Here is a 15,656-nt window from a genome sequence, read left to right on the forward strand (position 1 = left end):
GGGTGGCGAGGGGTGCTCGGTCCCTGAAAAAGCTTTGGTTGATCTCAGGGTGGGTGTAAAGAGGAAATTTCAGCTACAAAAGGAAAAAGAAAAGAAGAAAATACCTTCTGCTGCTCTCCTCTTGGTGTGCTGGCTTTGGTAGCGCATCCTGCTTGCATGGATGTGTAAGGAGCAGCATGCAGCCTCTCAGCTTCTGGGGGGGGTGTCTTTCTGAGGTGAAATTCTTGTTAGGTTACGAAGCGCCCTTAAAGGCAAAAAGAAGAATAAAGAAGTTCAAACAGTATTTTGCCTGTATAGGATGCATAAAAGGTATGGAGAGAGAAGATAACTGATGGCAGCTTGTGAGAAGAGAAAATGGAAGTGGTGACTGATGTAGTTGGAAAGGCTTTTGGTGCAGAAATTGGCAAAATTTTAATTAGTTCTCAAAGGGAGTTTTTGTTTTAGTGTGTCTCACTTTTGTCTTGTGTTGGTGCTTTTCAGGATCATCCCATTTCTTTTACAGAGTAATATGAATAGTCTAGATACTGTAATTCAATTATCGGTTAATGACACTAGTGCATGGAAAGAATCCACAGCTGACTTAGGTTAAGGAGAAAATTAGTGATGCCCAAGTTGCCTCACCTTTCACCTTAAAATGGCCGAATGCTTGGCAGCAAGTGTAAGGAGAGTTTCTGTTTGATACTAACAACATTCATGTGTCCAAAATGGGTGACAAAAATTTCCAAAGTATGTATTTACTTAGTGTTGACAGCAATGTCTGAGCAGTTGTTACAGGCTTTTGAATAACATAAGTGTAAGAAGCAGGTATTAAACTGTCAGGCAAGGGTTGTGGGAGCAACTACGTTATGTCCTTTTAGTTGTCGTGTCTCCTGCTGCTGCTGTGACTCCCTGAAAAAGATCATAGTCATATAATGAAGCAAGTTGAATTCTGGTAGACCCTTTTCATGCGTTATTTTTCTGTTATTTGTATGTGGCTATTTTTAAACTTTTTTTAAAATATAAAGCTAGCTCATCAGTTTTTAAGAATATGTGAAGAATTAGAGTAATGTTTCTGCAACTGACAGTGTTCCCTGAAGACGAGAAAAACGATTTTTCAAAAGTCCCAAGTTTTAAAACTTGGAGCTCTCTTGGATTAAGTCATTGGTTTTCAGAATGTATTTCTGAAAACTTAATTACTCTTGACCAATAAACTAGGATAATTACGCATGTTTTGTACAGGAAAAATTAATATTGATCTGTTTCCACTCTTTATTATTGAAAAGCAGAAAACAAGTCTTAGTTTGATGATAGTTTAATGATTGTCACGGAAGCTTGATTACACGTCAGGCAGGCTCCAAGCACACGGTGTGCCTGTCAGCGCAGCCATGTGCTGGGGCTGCAGGTCAGGGAAGGGCCGCTGGAGTTCATCCCCCTTGAACTCCGTTCGCAGGAAGCTTAGGAAGATTTTCTCCTATGCATGGGGTGCCCACTGCATGGAGGCTTCTTGTTATGCCTGGGATGAACTTTGCTCTTGAAACACCTGTAAAATAAGACTAGTGAATTTAATTTGTTGCGTGTATATTTGATGTTATTACTGCACACGATGTTATGTGTTGTACAGCTTAGAAGCAAAATGACTGACAGGGTTCAATATTTCACTGTTTTGCAACACTTAATGTCAGCTTACTGTAGTAAAAGTGAAATACCAGGTTTGTGTGGGTTGGAGAGATGCTTTTGATGTTCCATACTTAAGGCACTTACACGAAGGTGTCATTGTAGAACATGTTTGGTCCTATGGCATTGTTTCTCACAGCTTCTCTCTAAACCAGAATGAGGACTCTTCTCTTGCCTTTTGTGCTCAGCGGTTTGAAAGGAGACGTCGTGGCGTATCCCCAATTACTGTGTTAAGTTCTCACAAATGTAACAGTACTGTGTTCGGTTCAGGCGAAACGTGCAATTTAATACAGAAATTAGACTAGTTACTGCAGGAATTAAAGCACCATCGTTACTGAGCTGAAGTGCATGTTCTGGTTAGTTTAGATTTTACAGCCAGAACTACAAGTCTCAGTGGCAATTATTTTATGTCTTACTACTTTGGGAAAAAAAAAAAAAAGATCCTACCCTGGCATGAAAAACAGAACAGCTTTAACTAGCATAGTTAAGAAAAAAATGTATGAAAAAAATTATGTTTAAAGTTGTACCACTCAGTTTCCTTTCGGAAAGAACTTGATGTGATTGTTTGCCTTTTATTTTTTTATATTTTTTTTTTTAGTAAGTTTCAGTGAGCCACATGACAGTGATTAAACATGTGACCTGAACAACTTGGAGTCCAAATTCCAACTTTAAGTAGAATATGCACTTCTAGTGCTGCAGGCTTTCAAGGATAAAAACTAGCAATTTATTTATGTATTTATAATTTTTGGTAGTGATTTAAGACTAAATTGTATGACTCGAAACTGAAATTCAATCAATACAGAATAAGTTCATTTAGAGTTATTTTAATTTTTGTTAGAAATTTTATAAAACAACAAAACAGCAGGTTCAGAGAGGTTTTGAAAAACATTTCTGTCTCAGAGAAACTAGACCATAACTAGTTTCTAATGAAGATTGGTTTGTAAGTTTGAAGACCCAGAAATGTTTTTTAGAGAGAGTTTTGTTGTGAGTCATAGAAGAGCTGGATTAGTTCTGGAGAAGATCCTGCAAGGGATGGCTCTGCATTAATTATGATAAATTGCTGTGTTGCCGCCTGTCATCATTTTGGGTTTTGCCCCTCACCTACGACTGGCTGTTAGTCTCTTCCTTCTTTGTTCCGCTATTGCATTACCTCCTCAAATTCCTTACCCTTTTTGTGCAGAACTCTGCTAGAAAAGGAGTTGTGAAAGCGAGCTCATTGTGCCGGCGTTAGCCTCTCGGAAGCAAATCTTACCTACTTTGGTTTGCAGCTGGGAAGTAGAGATTATTGGGCTGTTCTAGATGTTAGTGTTCAGAATTCCTGGTGCTCTGGGAATTCACACCACGTGCTTTCGGGCCGATGACAGCCGGAGTGAAGTAGCTCTTCAGCAGCAAGTCACATCTGATGTGGGCTTTCAGATATTAATTTTCTTTCTTGTTTTGTGAATGTTTTCAGGCGGGAGCTACTTCCATGTGGGCTTCCTGCTGTGGATTGCTGAATGAAGTCATGGGTACTGGAGCTGTCCGTGGCCAGCAGGCTGGCTTTGGGGGAGGCGCTGGCCCGTTCCGATTCGCACCAAATACAGACTTCTCAGCATACCCATCTCCAGCTGCGGCAGGCACTAACATAGTTTGCAAAGCCTGTGGACTTTCCTTTTCAGTTTTTAGGAAAAAAGTGAGTATATTTCCTATTACGCAATATTTTTACTAATATCAGCTAATCTGTAGGCATACTGGGAAATTAATGTGTGTTTTTCCTTAGATAAGGAAACCTGAGGCAGATAGACAGGGAGGGAGTGCATGCCTTATTCTGAGGTCACAGGAAATAAATGTCAGGATTAGAAGTTAAGAGGTCTAATGTTCGTTAATCTGTGACACATTGGATCTGGTCTGACCTAAAAATTAGTGGGTTCTAACTTGTAAGGTACATGTTTTAGCTTCAGAATCTTGAACAGTAAAACAAATCTGGTTTTGAAGATGACACCAAACGTAGCAGTTGGGTACTGGGATGAACAAACTGGACGATGGGAAAACTAAAAACTCGCAATGTGGTATCACAGCTTCTTTCTGTGAAATACTCGTGTAATTCTGTCTGTTTCCTAACCAGATTTACTTCTGTTAAATGCTATTGCACTCCATTTGGAGGCAGGTTGGTGGGTTAATGCGCAGATAAATAAAACTGGCATTGTTAATATTATTGCTGTGTATCATGACTGTCCAGCATCGTTGTTTTGTCCACTCAGTGACCTCGCTGTCTGCAGCTCTTTCAGATAAACATGAAGTCTCTTTCTTCAGTGTGTTCCGTCTCCCCCTTCCTATGTGTCCTCTTGTTTGCCTGGCAAACACTTGGTTGAATTGTTTCGTAGGGACATTTTCTGAAGCTAATATTAATTTACTAAAATCCTGAAAAACTTGTTTAGATTTGTTCACAGCAGATGAGCTGGCTGTTTAAAATTGCTGCTGGAAGCCTTGCCTATTCTAGCTTTTGTATATTGTAGTGAGTCTTTTGAAGAGAGCTCTCTTCAGAAATGACACCTGGGCATTTGGGGAGCATTTACCTACCATATGATTCATCACATTTAAGGCCTACTTTGAATTCTTTAAATCAATGGAGGAAGAAGTATGTTATTTAAAGTTTGGAGATTATAGTGGGTTTTTTTACACGTTAAAAGAGCAGTGACACTTAGTATATTGAAAAGTATTTTAACATACCATAAAATTGACTGGCTTTCAAGGTCGTTTATTGTCTAAACTACAACTTGAGTTCATTTGCTTATATATAGTGTTTTTTCACTGAAACCTCAAATCGGTGACAGTAGTGCTACAAAAGCAATGCGCTGCCTTGGAACACCTGCAAAACGATTTGACAGGGCAGTTTTCTAGACTTAAATCCTAAAAATGATGTATGTCAAAATTGACGATTAAGACACTAATAGTAAGTTACATAGCCTGGCGAAGGGAAGAGCAGGGTCTCGATCTGTTTTCTGTGACATACAGCTGAATGGTTGTTTTCCCTTTCTACTTAGCACATGTGTTGTGACTGCAAGAAGGATTTTTGCTCGGTTTGTTCGGTCTTACAAGAGAATCTCAGAAGATGTTCCACTTGTCACTTGCTCCAAGAAACAGCCTTCCAGCGACCTCAGTTAATGAGATTGAAAGTAAAGGATCTGCGTCAGTATCTGATTCTCAGAAACATACCAACAGATACATGCAGAGAGAAAGAAGACTTGGTGGATCTTGTGCTGTGCCATCATGGATTAGGTTCGGAGGAGGATATGGACGCTAGTAGCTTGCATTCGTCACGGTCACAGACTTCGGGGTTTTTTACTCATCCATTTTCTATGTCCGTATCGGTGTCGTCTCAAGGAGAACTTGCAAACAGAAGGGGAAGCACAGGAAATGGAACACCTTTACGGGTACAATAATTAACATGTGGTTTATGGTACAGCATAGCTTGCTTTTTTTTTTAAAAAAAAATAGATATGCATCGCTTTAAAATAAAATGCCAGTTGGTACTGTTTGGGGTGGCAGGAAAAATGCCTTTTGTATCTTGCACCTGAAAACAGATTACTGTTTAAGATCACTAGTTTGGATGATAAAGGTGGCTTAGTAATGATTAGTAGCAATCAAAACTTCAAAATGTCATTGTCATCTGTGATCAGTTTGGTACAAAGGAAAATGTTTTATAAGGGATAATGTGGTTTTTATCCTGATTCGTTTCATTTTGTACACAGGGACAAACGGAAACATCCTCTATAAATAATGAAGAAGAAGAAAGTGCAGAAGAGCAGGTGAGAGATGAATCATCCAAAGAATAAATTTTTGGCATATGACACCATAAAGTGTTTAGATCTCTGTCAACATTTAGTGTCATGCTTTAGTTCTTTCAGAATTAGCTGTGTCTGGCAATGCATATCTGCATGTACCTGCTTTAAAAAGAATAAAAGTTTAGCTAAGCTGCTGCAGCTTAATGTAGCACCAAATCTGGTGCTCTGAACTTAGTGGGACCGTTAAAACCATACAACTGATGTGTTTCAGACCCCTGGATTGTCCAGAAAGCGAGCGAGGGCATCTTTGTCCGATATTTCAAGTCTGGAAGACATTGAAGGGTTGAGTGTTCGGCAGCTGAAGGAAATACTTGCGTGTAATTTTGTCAACTACTCGGGATGCTGTGAAAAATGGGAACTTGTGGAAAAAGTGAGCAGACTATACAGAGAGAGTGAGGAAAACCACAAGACACGTAGGTTTATATTTAATTCTTGCTTTCTTAAGACTACTTATTTTCTGCTTTCCCATAGCTGGTTCTGCCAACAGGAGGACTTGGTATCTGACTTGGTTTGCTTAGCTGGAAGAACTGGCAAGTGGGTTTTAACAATTCAGGGTGCATCTAGCGTAGTTGAACATGGTTCTAGTGACTAAATGAGGCTTTCCAGGATTGTGCTGGGGTTTTTTTTGAGACTTTTTTCCCAAAGCTCAGACAGCTCAGCTTTCACGATGAAGGTAAAATTGCACAACTGAGAACTGGTTCCTCAGAGAACATGAAACTTGGCACCTCCATGTCCTCGATTAGGTTTCACAAGGCATTAGCAAGAGAGCTTCTCAGTAGCTGTCAACAGATCAAAGCAGTTCAGGTCTTTTACTGCAGTACAGAATTAAAAGCTACCGTGGCGAAAGTCCAAGTTCAAGTGGTTTGGTCTTGGTCTGTGTTTTCACGATAAGGTGGTTCTGTGGCTGCAGCTCAGTGACTGCTCTTCTTCTGCCCTCTGCTACACTCAACAATTGGAGTCTTTCACTTGCGTGATGACTGTAGTGTAGTCACAGACCGATTCCTGTTCACAAAGCGTGATCTGAGGAGCAGCTTTTGGATGTCATCACCAGCTTGAAAAATGCCTGCCTGGCTCGTCATTCCTGCATCCAGTGGCCAGGCTGTAAAGAACAGGGCACTGTGGTGACTGGAAAACTTAGTAGCCCTGGGCCACTGCACAGCCAGGTTGTGCCAGCACATCACACCACAGGGACTGTGATAACCAGGTGTGAAATAATCAGCTGATCGGGGTGGAAAAGGATTGTGAGGGTGGAGGACTGTTGGTGAACATCAAAGCACAGCTTGAGTGAGACCCTCAGTTTGGTCGTAGGCTAGAACTGAAAACCTGTCTGCAATCAAGCTTTACACTTAGGATTGTTTTTTGGTTTTTTTTTTTTTTTCAACATGGTCTGATGGAACATTTGGTTATCGACAGGTGATGTTGTCCATTTGCAATGAAAGGTGGCAGGTTTTGGTCAGTTGTGCCACTTCTACGGCCTACTTACGGCTTCCACTTCTTAGTCTGCTGTATTATTATTAGTGTGTTTGTTTAATCTTCTGAGGAAGGTGTTCTACCAAACAAAGTAAGCTCAGAAATGGAAAACCAACATGCTCTGAATTTTAATCCAGCATGTTATTTCAGTCATCACAATTCTGAATTGAAAATGGTCTCTGAGTTTAAAGAATGAGGCCAAGTATTGGGTGCCCACTTAGGGGTTCTCTGCTTCTTGTTTCTTTGCTTTTTTTGAAGGAATATAGACTAATTCTTAGCTGTGGGGTAGAAAAACTATTGTGAGGAGGGAGCAGCGCTACTTCATGCTAAAGCAGCTGCCTGTACAGGCAGTTTAATGGTCGCCTGGGCTAGAAGGTAACTGGTTTTCCAGGGCCTGAAGGCCTGACCTCCCTCTCTGTTGGTTTTCAGAGGGTGAGAAGATGCAGCTGAACGACAACGACGATAACCTGTGTCGGATCTGCATGGACGCCGTGATCGACTGTGTCCTGCTGGAGTGCGGCCACATGGTCACCTGCACCAAGTGCGGCAAGAGGATGAGCGAGTGCCCCATCTGCCGACAGTACGTGGTGCGGGCCGTGCATGTGTTCAAATCCTAAAGTAAGACCAAAACCGGATTTTTATAGTTCCCCCTTCCAGGACTGCTGTGGGCAGGAGAGCCGAACCTTGGGGCCTGTGTCAGCTTTTGAGTTCGCAATAAACACAGCATTTTGAACATCAGGATCTAGAAGTTTGTGAAACGTTTTTCTACAGCATACCGAGTCCCACGGTGGGGCGGTGCAATACGATGCCTGTGCGCGCACCAACAGCGCTGCCCTGCTTACCTTATAAACCCACAAACTGTTCGAGTCAAACTGTTTACAGCAGTTCTTGCTCTCTTCTGAAGAATATCACCTGTAATTACCACGCTCGGTACTCAGCAAGCGGTCAGAAAACACTGCTGCTTGATCATATTAGCTTGTTATGTTGTCTAGTGCATTAGAAGCAATGAATATATCAGTTGAATATTCAGCTTTTACGTAATTATAGAATGTAACTGTTCCAACACTGTCCCTGGCACAGTGTTAACAGTATAAAATACGACTGTAGGAAGCACTGCCATTAACTGTACCTGCACAGAAGCCCTTAAGCAATCCAGTTTATGCCGATGCTTCCTTCTGAATGTCTGTCATTACACACGTACTGTCTTAGCCAGTCTGTAAATGTACAGAAAGCTCCGTCACCTCGGAGGGCTCAGTCGTTCTGCAGGGCTCTGCCATGTGGTGTCCAAATACCCATCACTAAGTGGTTTTTGAGTTTAGGAATAAAATATTTTTTTAAAAAGGGGTATAGTAACCCGTATTACTGTGGTCCCTATTGTAACTGTTACCCTTATGTGTGATGATTGTACTCCATGTGCCGACCACCTGATGCTACTGTGAATACTAATCAGGGTCATGAAACTACTTGCTGCTAACATGTGGAATGTATGGCGTTACTAACCTTAAATGGGGAGGGGTTTATTAAGAAGGGAAAGGAAACATGGCATTTGTTCACAGACTTTTAACCAAGGCTGCGTCACTATTAACTGCGCTTCCCAGCAGCTGCTGAATGACCTGCGTTGCTCTCAGCCCTTGGCCTGGTTTCCAGCTGGGCTCTGTGCCATCAGCAGGGGTAAGGGTCCCCTTGGGGCAAGCATTTTAAGGGTCCTTGTAGGCGATGGGTGACGGATGGCTCAGGGGAGAGAGGGGCAAGAGTTGCTCCTGTTCTGGGGACAGGCCATCTGTGGTCAAGCGCAGCCACGACTGTGTTTAAGTTCACTGTACAAAAAAAGAGAGGTGAGGCAGGACCTAGTCAGTCCTGGACTGACAGTCATCCTTTAAGTTTCTCCTTTTAATTTCCCACACGCTAGCAAAGCAACGGAGACAGGGCCACCTTTTGCCTCAGCTGTACTGCCCCAGAACTCCTCCCTCCGCTGTGCTGTCACACTTGCTCTTGTCTTTTATGTGAAAAATTAAGCTGGCTTGAAAAAGAGAAAGTAGCTCCCCCTCAAAATAAAATACACAGCTTCAAGTTGCTGCTGGTTATTTTTCAGAAGGGAGCAAACCTCTCCATGGCTTTATTTTTTAGAATTACCTTTTTAATGGTACTTAATTCCTAGAGTCTCTGTTCTGTGGGTAAGCTAATGAAGAAAAACATTCTCTCTCTGTTACTTCCATGCTGACCATTAGCCACACAAGCTCAATAAAGATTTGTGATGGGCTCTCTCAGCCTCTGTCTCTTTCCTTAACCAGCTGTGGGCACGCTCTTGGTTACTCAGCTCAAGCTTTAACAATTTTCCTTGTGATGTGTAAGCGTTCCTCTAGGCTAATCTGGGCCCACTCCAGCTGGAAGGCGGCATATGTGGGTATTTTGTAAAAACGTACTGGAACATGCTAACGTAGAGGCGCAGGACAAAGCCCCAGTGCTGTGCAAGTACTGCTTGTCACGTGACAGAAAGGGGGGCTTCTGCTGTTAATCCTGGCTTTCATCCAGGCTCAAAGCACGCAGAACCCCAGTGTGACCCACCGAGCTCCCACAGCCACTCTGCACCCCCAAAGCCCGAACACGGCTTCCCCCAACAAAACAACTGCGCACTGGAACAGAAACCCACCGAGCCAGCGCCTCTTTTTGTACAATTGTTTATACAAATTCAACAAAGGTAAAACTGCATCAGGAAGGTCTACGAAAACAACACCGTACAACAATGGCACTTATGAATGCAGAATTTTACAATCAGGAAATAACCATGTTATAAACCTTAAATGAGAACTCAACTCACACTTCAAAGAAAGAGAGACTACGTTTGACCATTTATTCTACGGCTGGACTCACTGTATAAATTAATTTTATATTGAGTACAAGAGCTCATGCTACAGAGTGAAACCCTCCTATGTGCAAAAGCTGAAATTGGAATTTTTTTTTTAAAATTTTGAGAAAAAGGTGATTTCTATACAGATAAAACTTGGCAAAGTGTTTTACTTCAACTATAATTTACACCTTATTTCCACAACATGCTTATGTCACTTCTGAAGTATACAAAGCAGGATATAAACTTCCATTAAAACATGCTTTAAGTTGAAAGTATTAACCTACTTTTCCTGACCTGGGCACATTTGTAGATAGATACTGTCTACGAAGTATAGGTTAAGTTCTCGCCTACCATAAGTAAAGATAAAAATTGGCAATCAAAACCGAAACACTGGTAATGCATTCAAACATTGCATAAATAATTTTTAAACAATTTTTGTACAAAAATAGTTCTGCATAATGTAAGATGTAACAAAACAAAACGTGTTAAGAAGGCAGAAATGCAGTGCGTGGTCCACTTGAATGACACCAACTGTTTTTTTTTGTTGTTTTAAGAAACGAAAAGCAGAAATCAAATTTACGCTACCAAGCACATGCTGTGGTACTTTAAATAACAGTATTTCTTGGGGATCAGTCGTCTTCCGGGTGTGAACAATTATCATCAGTAACAGTCGCCTTATGAATTTGCATAAGAGCCAGTGCAGGACATCCCAGGTAGACTGAACTAGTGGCACAAGTTGAAATTCGTAACATGGGTAGTTTCATGTTGTTCTCTCCTCGACAAGAGTTGTAAAATCCAATCGCGGTATTTTCCAATATTCCAAGTTCCCAATTGAAAATAAAATCCCTACGTGTTCTTAGTCCCTTCCCCCCGCCCCCCAGTATTTACACGTGTCCTTTAACTAACTCAGTTTTTGCAGAAGTTTTTCTTCCACTTGCCCAAACTGAACACTTACTGACATTTCTGCAATGAACTGCTCACAGCCTTCTTTTGTCACTTGCTTGCAGTACCTCAGGTCGATCTGGCAGATGTTTCCGCAACGTTTGAAGTAAGACAGGCACTGGTCAGTGACCTTATTGCAGTCTGCCAGGAGAAAAAAAAAAAGAAAAAAGAAAGGAGGAGAGATTTAACAGTGTGTCTTGCCCTGTTCCCAGCACAAGGACAGTTTATTCCACCGTGGTACGTCCTTTCTGGTCCTCCCGCGCTGTGCCGACAGTGAAACGACCCGGCCGGCCCCATCGCCGTTCTCCGATCCCCGTGACTCTGTTGTGTAACCGATGAGATAAAGCAAAGCGCGCCAGATGTGCAGAGCAGCAGCGCTGGAAAAATCCCCTGCGGAGGATGAGCAAGGGACAACGCGCGGCTGGCAGGCGGGAGGCGTCAGTCCGCTCTGCCGGGGGAGGGCCTGGGGAAGGGCTGGGCAGCAGCGGGGTTATTGACACCGGCAGCGCAGCCGGCTGCTTCAAGGGAGGCCTCGGGTGGGAGCTGACACCGGGAACGGGGGAAGAGCTGGGTAGAACAGCTCCCACTGATGAGAGTTTCACACAAGTCTAATGCCATGGGGCAATTCCCTCCCCTGCGCTTGTTTTGCTTACCTGATAAATTAATTTCTGTTAATGAATCCCGCGTGGTGGTTCCAACTGCGGTCAGCAGGTTAATAGACTGATCTGTCACGTGGTTACAGTAACTAAGATTGAGTTTGGAGAGCAGAGGCATGTGCCTTATGATCAGCCGCAAAGAAGCATCCGTAATATCCAGGCCAGCCAAACGCAGCTCAACTATGTTCCGCAGTTTACTCCGGTTGTCGATCTGACCTGGAAAGCGGAGGCAGCAGGTCACTCCCACAAGTCTCACCCCGTGTCGCAAACATCTGCAGATCTATATGAAATGCACTGTGACACACAACACTGCTGCCCTACATCAACTTCAGACGCTTTTGCCTGTCTGGAGCTTTGGAGGGGACGTAAAAAGTCTATTTTTGGCACAGGCACGTGGACAAAGCCACCTCCTGATTTCAAAACAAAAGGGATGAAAGTAACTGCAGGGGCTTAGCGGAATTACAAGTCGGGAATAAGCAGTAGGCTGTGCAGTGCATGCCAGAAAGCAGATCTGATTTGCTCAAAATTTCACCTGAGCTGATATCCGGGCGAATGTGGCATGACCCACAGAACTGCTCCTTCCCTGAACTGGAAGAAAGTGTTTCCATACTCTCTAAAGTACACCCGTTGCAGCCTGAAGAGAAGAAAGTCAGACAGAAAACCAGCACAGCGGCTCAGATGACTGTTCAGCAGCCAGAGAACATCACTCGTTACCCAGTGGCTTCCGGCGAGGAGGTGTTGCAAGTCACTACTTCGAACACCTCGCGCCTCAGCAAAGCCCAGAACCCCACCGGTGCTAGCTGCGGGGGTTTCTGCCCGTTTCCTCCAAGGGGACTAGCAGCAGAACATGCCACAGAACGGCTGGGATAGCTCTCCCGTGTGCTCCTCCCGCCTGTTACCTGGCCGGTTATCTGTGGGTGGCGACAAGAGGTCTCGCATTTGTGCGTCTTTCAGTCCTTCTGCCCACTGCACGTCCAGAGTTCGGAGTAAAGGGCAACTGGAACTACAAAGTGCCGACACTGCTATCCATGAGCACCCTGATAACAGCAGGTCTCGAAGACCTGCAGATACAGAAGAGGTTGGAGCACGTGCCCTACCCAGAGACGTCCGTGGTGATCTCTGCTACCACGCGCAGGCTGGGCAAAGCCCCGTGCCACTGACGAACAATCCCAGCACTCCAGGGAAAGCAGGGACCCCCTGAGCCTTCTCCTGCCCTGCTCTCCACCTCTCCCCACCATCTGGAACTTCATTACCGTGGGTGACAGCAGAGCCCCGCCACCCCCTCTGCTAATCACGTCAGCCCAAGCACTTTGCACAACGTTACCTGTTGACAAAGACCTGCCTCAAATTAGTTTACCCAGCATGTCAAGTAGTCACAACCTGACTAATTTTGGGCCCATTTTAACTCGCTGATGCTGCATTCCTACGTATCTAGCTCTGCTCCTAGGATACCCAGATCCTGCAGTTTAGATACAAACTGGTTTGCTAAATTCAGTGGAGTGGTCAAAAAACATCACTTACCTGGCAGTCTGTTGATAAGCCAACTCAGCTGCTTTTTAGATATATTTGTCCAGCTAAGATCAAGGGTTACAGGCTGTCTCCTAATAATGCCACTAAGCATAAGTGGAGTGATGGATTTACAATGGTTTAAATCTATTTTGGTCCATAATCTTTTGTCACAGCACCTACCCAAAAAGAAAAAAAGCCAACAGCATTTAATTTGGCACTTGCTTTGATTTCTGCAAGACTTTAAAAAGTGTCATTAAACAGCAGGAGAAACTACAGCATTTAACCAAAAATAGCAAAAATAAGGCTGAGCGATGCCAAGATAAGCACACCACCACACCACGTTACACAGGTTTGAAGTTTCTCCATCAAATACATCATGCAATAAAGCATGGAATTATTGCCACAGAATTACAAGTGCCAACAACTTTGGATCCCATTTTAAGTCATCACGGCACTTACTAAAATCCCAAGCCACACCTTCTTGCTTACCTTTTAAATATAAAGACTGGTTTTAAGTATTACTGTCCTAATTTCCCCTGTGCTTGCCTTACTTAAAACCAGTGAATTTTGCAAAACAGAGCCCCCTCCCTCCTGTTCCGTGTGTGTGTGTTATTCCCATCTATGTGGCTTACGCGTTTTTAGGCCCTCTTTATGGTTCTCTAAGGGGAACAAGCAAGAAGTACTAACAGGTGTGCAAGATTCTGCATTTTCTCATTTTTCTCCATTAGAAAATACTGCACTTAAGTGGAAAAGGCATTTACCAGCTTTCTGTGACACCACGAAGCCCACGCAGGAGACACTCCACACACATCTTCTTGCACCGAATTATCAACCTCTCAACCTTTCAGTCATTTACCCAGTTTGTTACTAGGCGGTGCTAGAAAGGAGTCTCTGTTACAATTTGCCCATCTGTGTGCACACTACAGTTGAATCCAAGATGACAGCCAACAAGAGACTTTACTACAAGTTCAGTGAAACAGATAAATCTGTCCACTAATGCCTCCTGCTGCTGTACAGTCACCGACTGTGTCAATGTTCACACTCTGGTACCCCGAGCACCGAACAGACACGCTGTAGGTAAATAACAATTAAGGAAGGATTCCTCCATCAGCTCTGCTGGTACAGAACACAGCGAACGGGGTGGCTCTCCACGTACCCTCGACAGGGAAACAATCAGCACGGACCTTCTGAAGAGAACACCGAGGGCACTGGGAGATCTTCACTCTATCTCAATAGATATTGGATAGCTGAACTGAACAAACAACTGCATTAGCAGTCAGCAAGTCCTGGTGGCAGAATGACACCAAGACTTAGCGTGACCTAGACTGGCCGTTCCAGCAGGCAAGAACATCGTGGTGTCTAACCCCAGAACAGGCTGCTCTGGGGCACTACAGCCCCAGCAGGCTGACACTGATGCCGACCCGCACACAATTCCCATCAGAAATGCTGGGAGCTGCTGTTTTTGAGAAAGCCGCAGAAGACATGCTACTTCTCCAGACACTGCTGGTCACCCCTTCTCCTTGGGCTCATCAGAGCGTCAGTGACAACCTGCACACCTCTTCTAGGAGGCATGAGTGCCTCCCTCACCCACCTCCCTTTCAAGTCTGTCCCGCTACACGTTAGACCTCGCTCGGTTTCCCGCCCTCCTTACCATCTGTTCCAGGTCTTGCAAACTCTCATACAGATGCACAAGTCTCTATGACTGAGGTAGCTAAAGACAGCCATCCAGACTTCCCTCTGCATCACGTGGGCTGCCCCGTCATCCAGGGGGAGCGAGTCCGGAGGAGGGCTGATGGGAGGCGGCCGGATAACGTGCCGTTCCATCTGAATGCATTTGGGAGGAGAGAGCGAAGGCGGTGGCCGGGTTATTCCCCGAGGTGTGCTTCGCAGGCTGGGGATGAGCTGGTGCCTCAGCTCCCGGGGAGTCCCATTCAACCCTTTGCTGAACCTATGGAGTCTCTCGCTGTTGTTCAAAGCACGCTTAGGTTCCTCATTCTCGCTCTCAGGTTCAGATTTGATGGGTTGATGATTCTCATTGGCAAGGCTGTTCTCGGTTTTTTGGATCTCCTGATTAAGCTCCTTGCTGAGCTCCTTGCTCAGTTCCTTATTGGGAAGCCGCCTTTTCCTCCTCATCTTGAACTTCTTTTTGTCTCTGGGCTCGGCGCCCTCCGTGCTGGGACCCGCAGTGGGCGAGCTGGACCGTGACTGGTCGCTGTCCTTGGACCTGGGAGGTGCTTCTGGCAGGTCATCCTCTGGCTCCTGCTTGAGGCGCCGCAGGGGCTTGATCATGGCAGTTCGGTCATCTGGAGCCTTCCACGATCGCCGCTGAAAAGGAAGAGACAAGGGCTGACTATTTGAGCAAGAACGTACTCAGCAATACTTCACGTGCTGATGCTCCACACAGGCAGGCCTGCCCGGGGGGGGGAAGGGGGGGGATCGGGCTGCCTGCCAGCACTGGGCCCCACCCATCCGAGCACAAGGGTACATTCACCAGCCAAAGGTATCAAGTTCAAGTGCCATCATGGATGAGGAGTCCAGCTATCGGCTCTCTGGGCTCCAAGAGAGTGATAAATGTATTTATTCACCATGCATAATCCTGCAGATTTAAGGGCCTTACTCATTACACAGTGAACAATTTATATACAGAAGATAAGCAGCATACTATAGACAGCTTTTTCCCCAGCAGACCAGAAGAAACCAGGCTTGGGACACATTCACTGGGCACCCACTTTAAACACTGGCTGACAGGCAATC

At 44.5% G+C, this 15,656-nt stretch overlaps 2 protein-coding genes across 2 annotated transcripts in view; one reads left to right on the forward strand and one right to left on the reverse strand.

Moving 5' to 3' along the window:
* The first annotated feature begins 3,112 nt into the window (after positions 1-3,112).
* RNF34 (ring finger protein 34, E3 ubiquitin protein ligase) lies at positions 3,113-7,723 on the forward strand. Its single transcript, XM_009697179.1, has 5 exons — positions 3,113-3,325; positions 4,677-5,066; positions 5,385-5,441; positions 5,689-5,890; positions 7,377-7,723. The coding sequence occupies exons 1-5, from the start codon at positions 3,122-3,124 to the stop codon at positions 7,562-7,564; spliced, it is 1,041 nt and encodes a 346-aa protein (XP_009695481.1). The 5' UTR covers positions 3,113-3,121; the 3' UTR covers positions 7,565-7,723.
* Positions 7,724-9,860: 2,137 nt separating this feature from the next.
* KDM2B (lysine (K)-specific demethylase 2B) overlaps positions 9,861-15,656 on the reverse strand; it is a 17,920-nt gene continuing 12,124 nt past the window's right edge. The window contains exons 6-10 of the mRNA XM_009697190.1: positions 14,554-15,227; positions 12,915-13,078; positions 12,293-12,454; positions 11,391-11,609; positions 9,861-10,878 (exon numbers count right to left, since the gene is read on the reverse strand). Coding sequence (XP_009695492.1) covers positions 10,697-10,878; positions 11,391-11,609; positions 12,293-12,454; positions 12,915-13,078; positions 14,554-15,227 — 1,401 coding nt within the window. The 3' untranslated portion in view covers positions 9,861-10,696. The remainder of the gene's footprint in view (positions 10,879-11,390; positions 11,610-12,292; positions 12,455-12,914; positions 13,079-14,553; positions 15,228-15,656) is intronic.

Source organism: Cariama cristata, unplaced genomic scaffold, assembly GCF_000690535.1.
Source record: "Cariama cristata isolate BGI_N322 unplaced genomic scaffold, ASM69053v1 scaffold14860, whole genome shotgun sequence".
NCBI lineage: Eukaryota > Metazoa > Chordata > Aves > Cariamiformes > Cariamidae > Cariama > Cariama cristata.

Excerpts from the sequence above, each read along its gene's own strand:
- RNF34 (XM_009697179.1), top strand. The coding sequence starts at position 3,122 with ATGTGGGCTTCCTGCTGTGGATTGCTGAATGAAGTCATGGGTACTGGA. Across the intron at positions 5,442-5,688 it reads AAGAAAGTGCAGAAGAGCAG|ACCCCTGGATTGTCCAGAAA; the intron begins GTGAGAGATGAA and ends GATGTGTTTCAG. Across the intron at positions 5,891-7,376 it reads TGAGGAAAACCACAAGACAC|AGGGTGAGAAGATGCAGCTG; the intron begins GTAGGTTTATAT and ends GTTGGTTTTCAG.